Below are 16,004 nucleotides of genomic sequence, written 5' to 3'. Positions count from 1 at the left end.
AATCACCTGAGGCCCAGGGCAGTTAGGAGGTGAAGCAGGTATCTTGATTTCTCATGCTTTAGTCCAGTTCGTCCCACTGCCATCCCATTCCCCCTGGGACTTCTGGTTCTAAAAAACACACAGAGTACTGGGGTGGGGAGGGTGGGGCCGGTTTATAGTTTTGAATTGAGGCACAAAGTGAAACTGGAAACGTGGCCCCGGGATCATTTATTCACCAGCTTTTCAAGCTAAAGATTGCTTTCTGAAGAGCACATTTCTTTGACTCACCCGTGGCTTCTCAGGTGGAAGCTATCTTAGGATATTTAGGTCAGGGAAATAAATGCCTTACTCTTGAAAATCTTTCCCATCAAGTCTCATGACCACAGTGGAGCCTGAGATGGGAGAGCGGGGGTTGGCGAGAAAACTCCAGCCCGTGGCCATCCATCCTGGCCCCGGCTCCAACTCCATCTTTCCCAGGAAGCTTTGTAAGTGTTTCTAAATCACCTCAGTCTCTCCTTACCCTGCCTGCTCATACTTAGCTCCGGGGCAGTTACAACAGGTGATGTTATCTAATGGGGACCTGTGCTTCTGGACGGGGTCGCCACTGCTGTGCTGGGCCCCAGGTGGGCATTCACACCCATCATGGAGGCCAAAGATGGATGGATCCCACCCAGTTTGTCTCAGCCTGGCCTTGAGACTCACATCTGCAGCCTGTTGTGAGACCTCGGAGTCCATATCTCCAGGGGAGTCCAGGAAGGGCAGAAAGCCCTGAGTTCCCAGCTGTGGCCCTGTCACCCCTGGCCTCCTTGGGAATGGCTCCACTTGTGGTCTGGGGCAGACTTGTTTGTTTGTATTTGAAGTTCCCCGACTCTGAGTTTGACGTCAGGACGGGGTTGCTAGTGGGAGGCTTGGCGGGGAGATTGTCTCCGCACAAATGCACACGGCTGGCAGCTTCCCCAGGAGAGCACCGTCGCGGGACAGAGCTGGGCGAAGGATGACTGATTGCAAAATGACCGGCTTGGGGATTGAGGTCACTTTCTCTTCTCCTTGCCCCACTTGCTTGGCACTCTTGCTTTCTCTGCCCCTTGCTCGCCAAGAACAGCCCCGACCTGGTCCCCTGGAGCCTCTGGGTCCCCTTGAGGGCTCTGGGAGGCTCAGCAGTGCTGGGGGCCAAGGGCTGCTGCCTCTGGCATTCTTGGAGCAGAGTGCTGTGGTCGGCCCGTGACTCTGTGAAGAGCCGTCAGCTGCGTCACGACCTTCAGAGGCCTTCTTATGTTCTCAGAAATCATTTTGCAATACGTTGGCCATGGCAGCCAGAGCAGACAGCTTAACTGGCTTGGGCTGGCAGGAAGTCCCCAGAAGTGTTCTCTAGCTGTGGGGAAGGGGTAGGAAAAGTAAGAGGAACAGCGTTAAGGCCTGGGCAGGGCTGGAGGTACCTGGGAAGGAGCCACAGTGTCAGGAACCGTCTAGGGAAGGCCGGAGTAAGTCTCAAGAGCTTTCATAACTCCCTGAAGTTTGGCAAGGGATAGGCAGGGGCTTGGCATTAGCAAAGACTGCTGTCCGTGTCGTCTTAAAGTACAGTGTTGCCCACCTCGGAGGAGGGAGTCTGCTGGCTGGAGGACTGAGTGAGCCCGGGGAAGGGGGTGGAGGTGGGAGGGAGTGGCCATCCAAGTGCCTCACTTCACTCTGCAAAGCATGCTAGGACTTCCTTGACAGGGGTGGCTCCAGGTAGTATGCGGGTGGTGGCTAGTTGTAATGAATTCAGAGCTGGTTTGGAGCCAGGGATCGGGTGTAGCCCAGATGATAGGTTTTGCAAATCTGGATCAGAAGCGGTGGCCCACTTGGATGACTGGACACATTTGGAGAGTGGGAAAGTCTATGGTTTTTATTCAGAGGATTCGCCGTTTGCAACAATCTGGGCATTGCCGGATTTGGGGCTTCTGACCACGAGAGAGTTACCTACCCACTGGCATCTTGCTTGTGCTGGTTAGGACCGCTTGGTGAGCTAAGTGGGTGGGTAGCAGGACCCATTGTTTTGGGAGAGGATATGGTAAGAAACAGAGCATTGGGTCAAGGTCTGAATACCTTCCTTAATTATGTGATTCAGGAAAGTTAGAAAGCTCTCAGTGCCCCTGTTTCCTCATTTGTAAGACAGGAATCATAAAACACATCTTTAAGTCGCATGGGTTTGGCATATGTGGTTTGACTCTTTGTGAGTGACCCTCAGTGAGGAGCCATCCTTACCATCGTGCTGAGGCTGGGCTTAGAATTGCACGATGCTGTCTGCAGGGTGAGTGGACATCCTTTAGCTAGCGAGCGATCCCAGCAGGCTGAACAGCGTCCGCATCTCAACACACTCTCTCTCTCTTGACTTGATGTTGCACGCATAGTACCTCCCACCAAGAGTCCAGAAAGGTCCGTGGTGTTTTCATTTAAACTCGACTGTGTTTTGTGGGGAGAATGATATGCATGGGGACGCTGCCAGCTTTGGGGTTATGTGAAGGTTGGGGCATCACTCCTGTGCACTCCAGGGGTCTACTGCAGTTCCTTCCTCCTGAAATTTTCATTGAGAATCCGTGAAGAGGGAGAGAAAGTGATAAGTCGCTACATAAGTAGAAGCGACGTTATAACTACTAGGTCTGATAATTGAATACTGACATGATATGCATAGTTGAGAGAGCGTGTTGTTCTCAGGAATCTGGTGTCCATCTCTGTCTTTGCGTGGGGTTCATTTGTCCGTTTTTATTTCAGCATCTGTCATATCTCTCCCATAGACCAAAACGCCTGCCCTGCTTGAGACATGAAGACCCGGGATGCTGGGAAGGGCAAGCATCTATCTGCTTGAGCAGCCGATGTCTGAGTCAGAGTTAGGGTTACAGATGTCTTGGCACCTGGCCACTTGCATAGCCTGGATCACAGACTTGGGGGTCACCAAATGGGGACCTCCCCATCCCGGGCCCTGCGGTGTTAGGATGTGGCTGACTTTTTTTCGCAAAGCCAATTGATTTGCATGTTTTCCGCAAAGGTGCAAAAGCCTGCATAACGTATAATCCAGGTGGCACTGGCCGACAGTCTTCACACTCTTCCTCAAGGCCATGCTTGCAGGCTGAGCAGGGCTAATACCGAGAGCATCCTGTTTAGCGAATGCTTCCTGTATTTTGGACATCGGACTCCGCGCTTTGCGTCCGTGAATCCCATAGTAAATTTTCAGCGGTGCTAGGGGGCGTGTGTCATTTTCTCCACTTTACAGGCAGGGAGACTGAGATGAAGTAAACTAACGATGGCCACGCCTCTGGTAAGTGAGGCATACCAGGGGGTGGAACTTCAGGTCTGGGTGACTGCTAAGCCTGTGCTTCCCTCTCCCGGTGATGGAACAGTTAACAGTGGCAGGCGTGGCCCCCGGCCAGCTGGAACAGGTGTCGGTGGTACACGGCAGGCGTGGGCACACGTGTGATCCCCACTGGAATGTTTCCCGGGTCATTACCACCGCACCGCCCGCCAGTCAGGCACAATGGCTGGCCCCGTCCCACCGCCCTGGGGAAGCCTCCGGGAGGTCACTGCTGGGACGACCATTCCAGCCAGTGTCACCCTCTCTCTCTTCTGGAGGCACGGCCGTGACCGCTGCCCCCCACTGCGGCCGCCTCCAATGGATGTTGGTAGTGTGGCCGCAGGGGAGCACGTGTCCCAGATGACTGGGTCCGTGGGTCGCCCGTGACAGCTGTGATGCTCTCTGAAGGGTGGATTTGGGAGCCGTGGACACCTACACGGAGGGAGGTTTGGACAGGCTTTGAGCAGAGCAGACACGAGAGGTCTCTCGGGTTCCTGGGCCCCTTGCCATTCTGGGAGCTGCTTCCTGCCCCTGTGGAAGCTTCTTTCTCTCGGTGGCACGTGCTTTGGGAGCTTGACAGGTGTGTGCTCTTCAGGGATGTGTGATCAGCCTCCCCTCCATGGGAGCCGTGCCCAGGGCAGCCTCCACCGGGGAGGCCTGCTTTGGAGTCCCGCTAGAGCTGCAGGAGGTGATCTGGAGTGGATGCCACTCCACTCCCTCCGTGCCCTCTGGTGTTGCCAGGGGCTATGTGAGCAGGAGGGCTCCTGCTCACAGTGTGTAAGCCGGGTCTTGGCCCTCATGCCTGAGGGCGCTTGGGTGGCTCAGTCAGTTGAGCGTCTGACTTCCTTTCAGAGCATGATCTCACGGTTCGTGAGTTTGAGCCCCGTGTCAGGCCCTCTGCTGTCAGAGCAGAGCCTGCTTCGGATCCTCTCTCTCTGCCCTTTCCGTGCTCAAGCTTATGCCCTCTGTCTCAAAAATAAACATTAAAAAAAAAATGTATACAAAAAGAGAAATGGACCTGATCTGTGGGTTCCACCAGCATTGCCCTGAGGACAACCAATGCCAGCCTTCAGGGTCATCTTTACCCCATCTCTGAAATGGGTACGTTCTCACCCACCTCTGCCCTGTTGCCCAGGGAGGCTGTAAGAGCACCTGAAGGCTTGGCTAGGTGAGGTCACTGCTCCCTGCGCACACATTTTCCTCATCCCAGGCACTTTGCTGAACATTTTACAGCCAGGGAAACTGAGTCTGACAGGCTAAATCTGCATCCACTCGCAGAGGGAGAGTGGTGGCAAGGGGGTTAGGGGCCAGGTCCATCTGTCTGGAGCCAGAGTGCTGCCTCTTGGATATGGTTGGAGTAACCAAGAGTAATGTAGTAAGATGAAGACCTGTCATTTTTGTTTTTCTTTTTCCCCTCATTCCAGGCCATTTTGTATACGGTGACTCCTCTGGCCCCAACTTCCATGACATGAGACCCTTTTTATAGGTGGTGAGATTGGAGCCAAGCTAAGGGGGACTTTCCCCAAGATCCTTGATCTGAATGTGAGGGCCGGGACCAGGGCCTAGATCTTTCGGCCCAGGACACTTAGTGCCTGCTGTGTGCCTCGTGTCTGGTATTCCCTGCCAGCTGTTGGTGGCTCCCTTGAAGGTCTTCTGCACTTTCTGTAAGGCAGGCTGAGTGTCAGGACAGGGGTGGGGCACATATGCAGTGAAGCAAAAGAATATCGGGGGCGGGGTTTGAGACTTCAGTTCTAGCCCAGGGCCCTCCCTGGTGGCCAGAGAGCCAATGACTCTTTCCCTCCTGCTGTCGGTCCCTTTGCTGAAACCCCAGGTGCTTTTTCTATTCCGGAAAATTTATGTCTCGTGGTTTTGTGGTTGAGAAAAAATGATACTCCCTATGAACGGTACCCTTGTAGGCCCCCGGGGGCCGGGCTGGCAGGCCCCGCTGTGGTTTGTCTGGGAAAATAGCCCTTTGGGTGCTTCTGTGACTGTGACCAGCCTTCCAAAAAGTGAGAGCAGGCTTGTTTTGCTCAGATGGAGGGAGGCTGCTGCAGGCCAGGGACCTCCATCCTTTGTGAATGAGGCTAGCTTTGCTACTTCAGCAGAAGCCAAGCCCCACAGATGCTGTTTCTTTGCAAGCTCTGGGGGGCTAGAAGCCTCCAGGACACCAGACCTGCCCGTAAACAGGTCACGACGCACTGCGTGTCTCCCCCTTTCCTTGCCCGCAGCTGGCCAGGCATATGGGTTGTTAATGGGGTGCAGTGAGGAGTCACTTCAAGTTCTGCACCGTCCTACCCACGGTGCTTCTTTGCACTGTCTAGTGGGGATCTCTCACAGCCTTTAAGAAAAGCTGCTCATTCCTCTTCTGGGAATTTGCCTTGGTTTTTGAGACTCTCAAGCTCCTGAGCTAACACTTACGCGGTTGGTATTTTTACTGTCGCTCTGGTAAACGTGTGCCTGTCAGGGCTCCAAGATGGATTGCGTGTTCATTCGTCCATTCATCCAGCAAAGGTTTTACGGTAGCAAACTGTGCGTCCCAGGAGCGATGCCGGTTCCCGGTGGGGACCCAGAACACAGACCAGGCACCTGACCTTATGGAGTGTACAGCCTCAGAAAAGAAGCAGACAAGTAAAATGTTAGAATTAGAACTTGGATGTGAGATCTGGTGGGGGGGAAGGACAGCGGGCTAAGGAACAGGGCTGAAGGGGTTAGGCAGGGTATCTAAGCTGAGTTGTGGCTCAGGGGTCACGGGGAAGAGCCTTCTGGGCAGAGGTCCTCGAGGCTGAAAGGGGCCAGATATGTTGGGGGCTGAGGTCGAGAAAGCCCCTGGCTCATTGCTGAGGCCAGGTTGGCCAGTCTTGAAGTTGACCTGGGATGGCCAAAGTCGTATGTAGGGTGGACGTGTTCTTAACTGGCTCCCAGGGGTCTGGTCCTCAGTTCCCAATGCCAGTGGTGGATGGCCCTCCCTGCTGCTGCTCTGAGCGCCTGTGGCCCGACCGTGGAAAAGAATGGTTTTGACTCTGTACAGTTAACTTGATGTCTGGCCCTCTCTTCGGTCAGCTCTTCGAAGCTGTGGTTGGAGAGCAGCTTGGATGGACGGAAGAAGCGGCTGTAAGAAGTGCCCTAACGCTGGGATGAGGCCTGTGGGTTTCCTTCCCACCTTCCTTTTTCAGGCCGTTTGAGCACATGTTATGTGCCAGGTGCAGTAATAGGTGTGTGGGGACAGTCATGACTGAGGTGGACACAGTCCCTGCCCTGACATGTAATAATAGGGGGACTTACGTAGCCTTGGGGGGTTTCCGTACTATCGTTCAATCCCCCCCAACAGACCGTGGGCTAGATAACGTCATGCCTACTGTATAGATGAGAGAACCAAAACTCAGAAAAATGAACAGACTTCCCCAAGGTCACATAACTGTTAAAACGGCAAACCTGCATTTGAATCCAGATTTCAGTTCAACCCCAAAGCCTGTGCTGTGTCTGCTGCCCTGGGAACTCACCTGTGTCGGGGGCAACTGGGGCCAAAGCTCGAACATGAAGCTGCCGTGATCAGGGGCTGCTGTAAGAGGTGCAGACGGGGAGACAGGATTGTAACTAGGTCTGGGAAGTCTGCCCAGCCCCATGGTGCTGGAGGAGAGAGGCGCAATTAGCCACTGCAGGCAGTTTGAGCAAAGGCCCAGGGGTAGGAAAGTACAAGAAGTATTGGAGGAATACCTCCTAGGTGAGTGTGTGCCTGCGGGACAGGGTCGGGGGGCAGGGAGTGGAGGGGAGTGGAGATGAGCCTGGGAAGGAACATAGAGGGCCCTGATTTTGGAATCAGCCTCTGGTCACACTGGGAGGGATAGATCGTTGTGGGGTGAGGCTGGGCACATGAGTGCCTCTACTGAACCCTGCAGGATGAAAGGGGCACTCACACCTTCTTGTTAACTGTGTGCTGAAGATGTTCCCGAGGGGACTTAGGCTCCATAATAGGACAGCAAATGTGCTTCTTGTTGGGGTTGCCGGCCTCTGCAGAGAATGTTCGATTAACAGTGTCTGCTCTGGGTACCTGAGGGACACGTGGTACAGAGGGGCCAGGGGTTTGCCTCTCTGTAGGTTTCACTCAACATCGAAACTGTAAATCGAGTGGCATTGTTTTTGTCCTGCCTCAGTGTTCCCTCCCGAGCACTTGTGCCTGGTGGCCGCGGAGCCCTCTGAAGACAGCAGGACTTCACGGTGCTCAGGGCCACACGGGGGCTTTGGGGGGGGGGGCGGGGAGCAGTGCCCTTGAGTCTAGCAGGTTGTGAGCCTGGGGCCAAACAAGTTGCTGGGGGCGCATTTCAGAGAGGCTGATGGAGAAGCAATGGTTTTCTTGTCATTATGGGTCTCATTTCACGCCCCACATCCCTCTGACCTCAAGGATTCTTTACCTGGGGTCTGTGCACAGAATTCCGGGAGTCCGCGAATTTGGAGGGGGAATAAATGGAGCCTTTATTTTCATTAACCTTAACTGAAATGTAATATGTTACTCAGTTTGGATGTAGGCAACAAGGCCCAATCATCTTAGCAAATATGTGTGACTCAGTCACCAGCGAAAAGCACAGCTGTGTGCATATCACGTTACAGTTGTGGCCATATCTAAAAAAGTAGTTGACACGTCGCAGCTTCAAAGCTATCATAGTTGTGAGAGCCACTGGCAGCTTTCATTTGATGCTTTAATGAAGAAGGGCTTTTAGTACTCTACCACCATTCTAAATAATATTTTGAGAAATGTCTTTAGATCTAACTGATCTCCTTTATAATCCCAAGTGCTTTGTCTGAAGCTGTATTCTTAGAAAGGGACCAGGGCTACCTCCCTAGAAGGCCAGAGCTGCCCATGGTCCCAAAATGGTCAAGACCTCCTGTTTGGAATTTAGAATCCTTTCTAGATATTTGAAATGTTGTCATTAATTGGTATTACTTCTTAGTATAGTGACTGTGTTGACAAAAACAGTGCGTACCCTTTAGAGAAATACACTGAGGTACTTACAGAGGAGGAAGAAAGGAATGTGAATTAACAACATAAACCCTCGAAGAGAGGTAGAACTGGGAGGTGGCCCCAACTGGCAAGGCTCCTGCACAGGACTTTGAAGGTGATGCCTGCCTTCCAGGAAAGCTTGCAAGTCACCAAGAGGAGGTGGCTGGAGTCTCGTCAGCCTGACGGCAGCCCTCATGGGGTCCCTGGGTCGCTGGATCTCAGCCGAGCCGGGCAGCTCCCTGGTCCCTCTTCTTGGGGGCCGTGAGGTCATTTCCATCTGTTCCAGTCAGCTAGCCCTTCTTTTTTTAATCAGCCCCAGGCCGTGACCTGCTCCCCGCCCCCATCCCGCCCCCCTCTACATTCCTCAGGACCCGTGCGGGCTAGCCTGTTGGAGCCCAGCGTTTGTCAGAGAGAGCTCCAGGCCGACCTCAGCCAGGCCGTCCTTATTTAAGCTTACTTCATTGAAGTTTTAGCCTTTTGAGAGGCTTTTGAAAACCGTGGACCCTCTTCCCCTGGAAAACGCATCTGAAATTTGCACACGTTCCACCCATTGGCGAACCCGAGTCAAGGACCTTTGCCAGTAAGGCCACATCCCCAAAGGCATGGCCTGCTCTGGGTGTGCTTGCGTGTCACGCACCGAGCGCCTCATTTCTTCTCAGCCTCCCCGAGAGGGAGGTTCTGTTATTATCCCGTTTCCTGGAGGAGGAAACGGAGGCTTTTTCTGGGGGTGGGGTTCAGTAACTTGTCCAAGGTCACCGGGCTGAAGTGCGCCCGAGTCCCCGGATCTCAACTCGCGCAGTGCGAGTCTAGGCTGGAAGCATCCTAAGTGGAAGGCTCCTCGTTCTCTCCAAACCCCCATATCTTCTCTATCCTCAGTTACCAACCAGTCCCGCACCCCTCCCCAGGCAGGAAGCCCTTCTTCTGTTTTAACCCCGTTCTCTGTTCTGAACAGTGTTGCCCATCGCTCTCTGAGGAGCGTAGTCCCGAGGGTGAGGCAGTGTCAGCCAGCTTTGGGGTGAGGAGGGGCCGATGGGTGGTCGTCCCGGTTTCCCGCTGGCCTTCTCAGACCCTTCTCCTCTCCTCCTCCTTCCCGTGTCCTCCTTCACTGCTGGGGAATCCCGCCGACTGCTGTGTTTGCCAGAGCTCCCGTGTACGGGGCCGCCACGTGCATGAGCCCCGAATGAACCGGCTTTTTCTTTCCTGGGCTCCCCACAGGCGAAGCTGGTTCGGTACATTTGCAAGCAGCAGCAATGCAAGCTGAGTGTGGCTCCTGGCGAGAGGACCTCAGAACTCAACAGCTACCCTCGCTTCAGTGACTGGCTGTGTACCTTCAATGTGAGGCCAGAGGTGGTGCAGGTAAGCAGGTTGCGGGAACTCGGGTCAGGGGGTGAGGGGAGGGATTATCAAGCGAAGGGACCCCACACAAACCCGGGGACTGGCTCCGCCGTGACTGTGACTGAAAAGCCATGCTCTGTCCTCTCACAAAGGGGACTTGGGAGGACAGCAGGAGCGGGAGGGACCCAGGGTAAATGTGGCTCTGGCATGTGTCCTGGGTGCCACTGCCGTATGAGCTACACAGCCTGACCCCAGGGATCGTTCCTTGATTCACCATAAGGACAACAGCCAACACGTCTGGAAACATTGGCTGCGTGACAGGCACCGTGTTAAATACGTTGTCTGGATAATCTCCCTTAATTCTCCCAAAACCCCGTGAAGGAATTACTGTCGTTGCTGCCTTTTTATATTTGAGGAAATTAAAGCACAGGGTGGTTACGTAACTCGCTTTAAGTCGTACAGCCAGTAAGTGATAGCTTTGGAGTTTGGAAACAAGGGTCTGAATTTAGTGTTCTCTTATATCTGCTGTACGGTACTGTTTTCCCTCCTTGCTGCCCTCTTCCCTTCCCTCCAACGTCCCCACCCACCAACTAATTAGGTGAGCATGAAGAGTATACCCTATGCCAGGTCGTAGGGGTACAGGACAGCTCTTGTGGGGGATCAATAAATCAGTGTGTGGCAGGTGCAATTCACCCAGTCAGGTCTTTTAAATCCCTTTGATTCTAAAATTAAGAAGTTGACTTTCGCTATTTTTTTTTAAATTCTTTTTTTTTTTTTTTTAACGTTTATTTATTTTTGAGACAGAGAGAGACAGAGCATGAATGGGGGAGGGTCAGAGAGAGAGGGAGACACAGAATCTGAAACAGGCTCCAGGCTCTGAGCTGTCAGCACAGAGCCTGATGCGGGGCTCGAACTCACGGACCGTGAGATCATGACCTGAGCCGAAGTCGACCGCTTAACCGACCGAGCCACCCAGGCGCCCCAATTTTTTTTTTAATGTTTATTTACTTTTTGAGAGAGAGAGAGAGGCAGAGAGGGGGAGAGAGGATCCAAAGCAGGCTCCATGCTGACAGCAGAGAGCCCAATGTGGGGCTCAAACTCATGAACTGTGAGATCATTACTTGAGCCCAAGTTGGACGCTCGACCGAGACACCCAGATGCCCAACTTTTGCTATTGTTTTAAAACCAATATGAATTGATTATATATAGACACTTTGGAAAACAGAGGAGGAAAAAATCACATACCTATTTCCACTACTCAGCAAAAATCTGTAATCATGAAGATTTTGATACTTCCTTCTAGATTTTCCCCCCAATACGTAAGTCTTTTTTAAAATTTCTTTTTTTTTTAATTTTTTTTTTCAACGTTTTTATTTATTTTTGGGACAGAGAGAGACAGAGCATGAACGGGGGAGGGGCAGAGAGAGAGGGAGACACAGAATCGGAAACAGGCTCCAGGCTCTGAGCCATCAGCCCAGAGCCTGACGCGGGGCTCGAACTCCCGGACCGCGAGATCGTGACCTGGCTGAAGTCGGACGCTTAACCGACTGCGCCACCCAGGCGCCCCATCTTTTTTAAAATTTCTAATGGGTTAGGGGTGCCTGAGTGGCTCAGTTGGTTGAACATCCGACTTCAGCTCAGGTCATAATCTCACGGTTTGTGGGTTTGAACCCCGCGTTGGGCTCTGTGCGGACAGCTCAGATCCTGGAGCCTGCTTCGGATTCTGTGCCTCCCTCTTTCTGCCCCTCCCCTGTTCACTCTCTGTCTCTCAAAAATGAATAAACGTTAAAAAAAACTTTTTCTTTTTATTTTTTTAATGTTTATTTATTTTTGAGAAAGAGAGAGAGCATGAGCAGGGGAGGAGCAGAGAGAGGGAGACACAGAATCCGAAGCAGGCTCCAGACTCTGAGCTGTCCGCACAGAGCCCAATGTGGGGCTCGAACCCACAAACTGCGAGATCATGACCTGAGCCAAAGCCAGAGGCTTAACTGACTGAGCCACCCAGGTGCCCCCCCCAATTTTTTTTTTTTTTTTTTTTTATTTCTAATGGGTTAGACCTGTGCTCTCTAGTAAGGTAGTTACTAGCCAATGTGGCCATTATCTATTTGGAACATGGCAAATCCATATTGAGGTGTGCTGTAATTTTAAAGATAGAAATCCAAAATTGTGCTGAATTCTGAAGACTTGTAGAAAAAAAGTAAAATATCAATAACTTTTCGTATTTAGTATATATTGAGATGACACTATTTCGGATCTATTAAGCTAAATAAAATCTTAACTAAAATGAACTTCAGGGGCACCTGGGTGGTTCAGTCGGTTAAGCGTCCGACTTCGGCTCAGGTCATGATCTCACAGTTTGTGAGTTCGAGCCCCACTTTAGGCTCTGTGCTGACAGCTCGGAGCCTGGAGCCTGCTTCAGATTCTGGGTCTCCTTCTCTCTCTGCCCCTCCCCAACTTGTGCTCTGTCTCTCTATGTCTCTCAAAAAATAAATAAGTGTAAAAAAATTTTTTTAAAAAATAAATAAAATGAACTTCAGGGGCACCTGGGTGGCTTGGTCCGTTAAGCGTTAGACTCTTACCTCAGGTTCGTGAGTTCAAGCCCCGCATTAGGTTCAGCTCCTGGTGTGAAGTCTACTTTAAAAAAAAAAAAATGAGGGGCGCCTGGGTGGCTCAGTTGGTTAAGCGTCTGACTTCGGCTCAGGTCATTATCTCACGTGAGGTCGAGCCCTGCGTCAGGCTCTGTGCTGACAGCTCAGAGCCTAGAGTCTGCTTTGGATTCTGTGTCTCCCTCTCTCTCTGCCCCTAACCCGCTCGCATTCTGTCTCTGTCTCTCTCAAAAATAAGTAACATTAAAAAAAATTATTTTTTAGAAATGAATTTCATATATGTTCACTTTTTTAAATGTGGCAATTCAAAAATTAAAATTTAAGTATGTGGCTTGCATTATATTTCTGTTGGGCAGCGCTGGTTTAAATCATACTGCATAAACGGTTCTCTGTTTTGCTCTTCTCATTTGATATGCTAACCAGCCTGTTTTCTTCACAGGTTCGTACTTAGTAACCCCCCTCCCTTTTTAACATAGCTGCATAATGTTTGAGTGGATGTGATGCAATTTATCAGGCAGTGGTTCATTCCAGTCATCGGCTGTTCCATATAATTTAGTGGTTAATAGGATTTATGCACCTATTTGTAGACTTAGGAACTTTCCCTAGGGGAGATGCCTGGATAGGCAGTGATATGAACATAAAAGTTTCCTGCCATGGCGGGGGGAAGGGAGGGGTGAGGGTGAATGGGGGGCCCACGGGGTGCTCTCAGCACGTCACGTGCTCCTGGCTTGGTCTGGCCCCGGCAACTCTCCTATTTGTGGCACCCACCAGCGGTTATGAAGCTGGCGGGAAGGAGCTGGCTGTGTGAAGGTTAGGGAAGCTCGTCTGTGAGTGGTGTTATTAACGCCTGCACACGCACATGTGTGTAATGAGCGACGTCTCTGTGCCCACCCACCTGTGTAACGGCTTCCTGCCACGTAGGAAGGAGATCTGAACGTGTAATGTCTGTCTGTGGCAACGTGTTTAAAATCCTGGACTTGGGAACGAGGAAGAGTTGAATAGTCGCCCCCGTCCCCCAGCCCGCCCCAAACCTCTACCCCTCCCCTTCCCCGGTCTTGGAGGTAGAAAGCCGCTTCTCCTCACACCCGTGTCTGTAGCTTGTGGTGGCGGGTGCCAGGCCCCCCACAGAGGCAGTGACTTGCCCAGCGTCTCCCCGGTGTCACCCCTACTTCACAGACAAGGACCACGGTTCAGGGAGGCTGAGGGGCCCTGTGACGATCCAGAGCTGGTAACAGGGACACTCCTGAGGTTCAGACCCGGGCCTACGGGTTCCAACCTGTGCCTTCTGACTGCCTTTCTAGGGCCTGAGCCACCTCTGGCAGATGGCTTAGCTCCTCAAGGCATTTTCCTCGGATCTGCACAGTTCTGAAGTGCACCGGATGCCCTGTTGCACCCGTGTCTGTCTGTCTGAGAGAGGAGCCAGGTGTGCCCGGGGCAGAAGCCAGTACCATGGAGGCTGGCTGCAGGGGCGTAGGCCCCCGGAGAACCGTGTGGTGGCAGCCAGGACAGCGTCTTCCAGCCCAGCCCGGAGGCGTGGCAGACAGATACCGAGTTGGGTGATGTTTGAATCACAGGGTTGTGAGTGATGCATCAGAACTGGTGGTAAACGGGGAGCCGGCTCATTTGTTTTCTTTTAATTTTTTTTTTTTTTAACGTTTATTTATTTTTGAGACAGAGCGAGACAGAGCATGAACGGGGGAGGGGCAGAGAGAGGGAGACACAGAATCCGAAACAGGCTCCAGGCTCTGAGCTGTCAGCACAGAGCCCGACGCGGGGCTCGAACTCACAGACCGCGAGATCATGAGCTGAGCTGAAGTTAGACGCTTAACCGACCGAGCCACCCAGACGCCTCAGAACCGGCTCCTTTGTATGTAGGGATCACTCAGGCAGGCGGGAGAGCCCAAGAGCCAGGTGTGGTTTGGGTACCAGGATGCTACCTGGCCTGGGGGACTGGGGTAGAGTCAGAACGGAACGGAGAGCTCCGTGGGGATGGAGGGGCCGGGGTGAGAGAGCAAGAGTGTCTCCGGCTGCCCAGCGACCTCTCCCATGACTTGGAGATCATGAGGCGGCTCAGAAACCAGCCTGGTTCGGGCTGAGCTCTCGTTCTCCCCCATCTAGTTACATAGACACGTTTTCTTCCCACGCTGCCCAGCTCAGAGAATGGTGGCCTTATCCACCCAGTTACTCAAGCCCCAGGACTCACATCCCTGAGTCCTCCCTTGCCGCCCTCACGTGGGCAAGCCCTGAGCGAGCCCTGTGCGCCCTGCTTCGAGATCTGCAGACCCGGCCTCCTCTCTCCGTCCCCACCACCAGTGGCGCTGTCTAGGCCGTCATCCTCTCTGGCCAAATAAACGGCAGATTCCTCACATGCTTCGGCCTCTCTGACCTCCTCTCACCCTCACCCTCCTCTTTGCTCCCTCTGGTCTGAGGGAGCACTCACTCAGGGAGACCTCCCTTTGCACTCACTCTTTCTCTCCCTGGAGTGCTCTCTCTCCTTGCCTCATCCTGTGGACATCACAGGATGGCATCAGGACCACTGCCACCTCCCCTGAGCAGTCTTCCCTGATAATCTGAGCGAAAGATCACTCCTACCCTTTATTCTATACCAGTGCATCTTGGCTGATTTTTCTCAAGGACGCTGACCGCTTTCTGGGGTGGCCCTAACTTATTTGTTGTACAGGATGCCTGCTGTCTCCCACTGGAATGCAAGCTCCAGGACAACCCCCACCGAGTGTTGGGCCTGATGTGACAATCGAGAGGGAGGAAGGGTGGATCTCATCATTACGTGGTGGATGTCCCAGGAGTCGAGGGTTTGGTCCTGAGTGGGTGGTGACACAGGTTACTCCAGGGTCGGGCTTTTCATGCTCTGCAGGGGAAGCCACTTTGGGATCTCACAGCCCCAAAGATCCACCTTCCCAGCTCTGCACAACTACCCATGAGTCAGCCTCTGGGAGGAGCCCTGGAAAGTCGGTGCCCTCAGGAAGGCCGGGACAGGCCAGTGCCCCAGGGCGTCCTTGGCCCTCTTTGACACTGCCCTTCTGACCACACCAGCACCCTTCACTCACTAAGGGGCTGTGCCTCCAAGAGCCGGACCAGCCCTTCGCCGCGAGGCCTCTAGTCTGGCTACGGGCCTGCGCTGTGAGCGATGTGCCTCTTGCTTGCCGAAGCAGGTGCAAGGGGCAAGTGCTAAGAGGCACTGTGGTGTTCGCCGGGGTGGAGGAGGGAAAATTCAGGCAGTTTCCTCACCTTTCCTCCTCAGCTGCTGTTATTCCCGAGTGAGAGCCAGACCCAAAGAGGCGGCTGGAGGTTTGCACACAGGCAGCTCGAGATAGCCATACAGGGAGTGAAGAGAAGGGGGGAGTGAATGGAAGGCTAGGAGCAGGGGCTCATGAGAGGCAGGTTTCTTTTCTTTTCTTTTTTAATGTTTATTTGTTTTTGAGAGAGAAAAAGAGCAAGAGAGCTAGCGGGGGAGGGACGGGGAAAGAGGGAGAGAGAGCATCCCAAGTAGACTCCGTGTTGCTAGCACGGAGCCCGATGCGGGGCTTGATCTCCCAGAACCATGACATCATGACCTGAGCTGAAATCAAGAGCCGGCCGCTTACCGCCTGTGCCACCCAGGGGCCCCTGGGGGTGGTTTTCTGAATCAAGAGGCAGTGGGCGCCAGCTCAAGGCCCAAGAAGGGCAGCGCAGGGGACTGAAGCTGGGCCCGCCCCCAGTGTCAGCCTCCCCCCCCCCCCCCCCCCCCCCCGCTGCTGGTCCC

The 16,004-nt window shown here is 53.2% G+C and overlaps 1 protein-coding gene across 10 annotated transcripts in view; it reads left to right on the top strand.

Moving 5' to 3' along the window:
- Positions 1 to 16,004, top strand: part of KSR1 (kinase suppressor of ras 1) — a 163,888-nt gene that overhangs the window by 76,696 nt on the left and 71,188 nt on the right. For 9 of the 10 annotated variants that reach the window (XM_045487986.1, XM_045487989.1, XM_045487982.1 and 6 more), the window contains exon 2: positions 9,519 to 9,659. The exons of the other annotated variant lie outside the window; for it this stretch is intronic. In XM_045487986.1, the coding sequence (XP_045343942.1) occupies positions 9,519 to 9,659 (141 nt within the window). The remainder of the gene's footprint in view (positions 1 to 9,518; positions 9,660 to 16,004) is intronic. 10 annotated transcript variants of the gene reach the window in all.

This window comes from Leopardus geoffroyi, chromosome E1 (assembly GCF_018350155.1).
Source record: "Leopardus geoffroyi isolate Oge1 chromosome E1, O.geoffroyi_Oge1_pat1.0, whole genome shotgun sequence".
In the NCBI taxonomy this organism is placed as follows: Eukaryota; Metazoa; Chordata; class Mammalia; order Carnivora; family Felidae; genus Leopardus; species Leopardus geoffroyi.
This window is presented reverse-complemented; position numbering and strand designations above follow the sequence as displayed.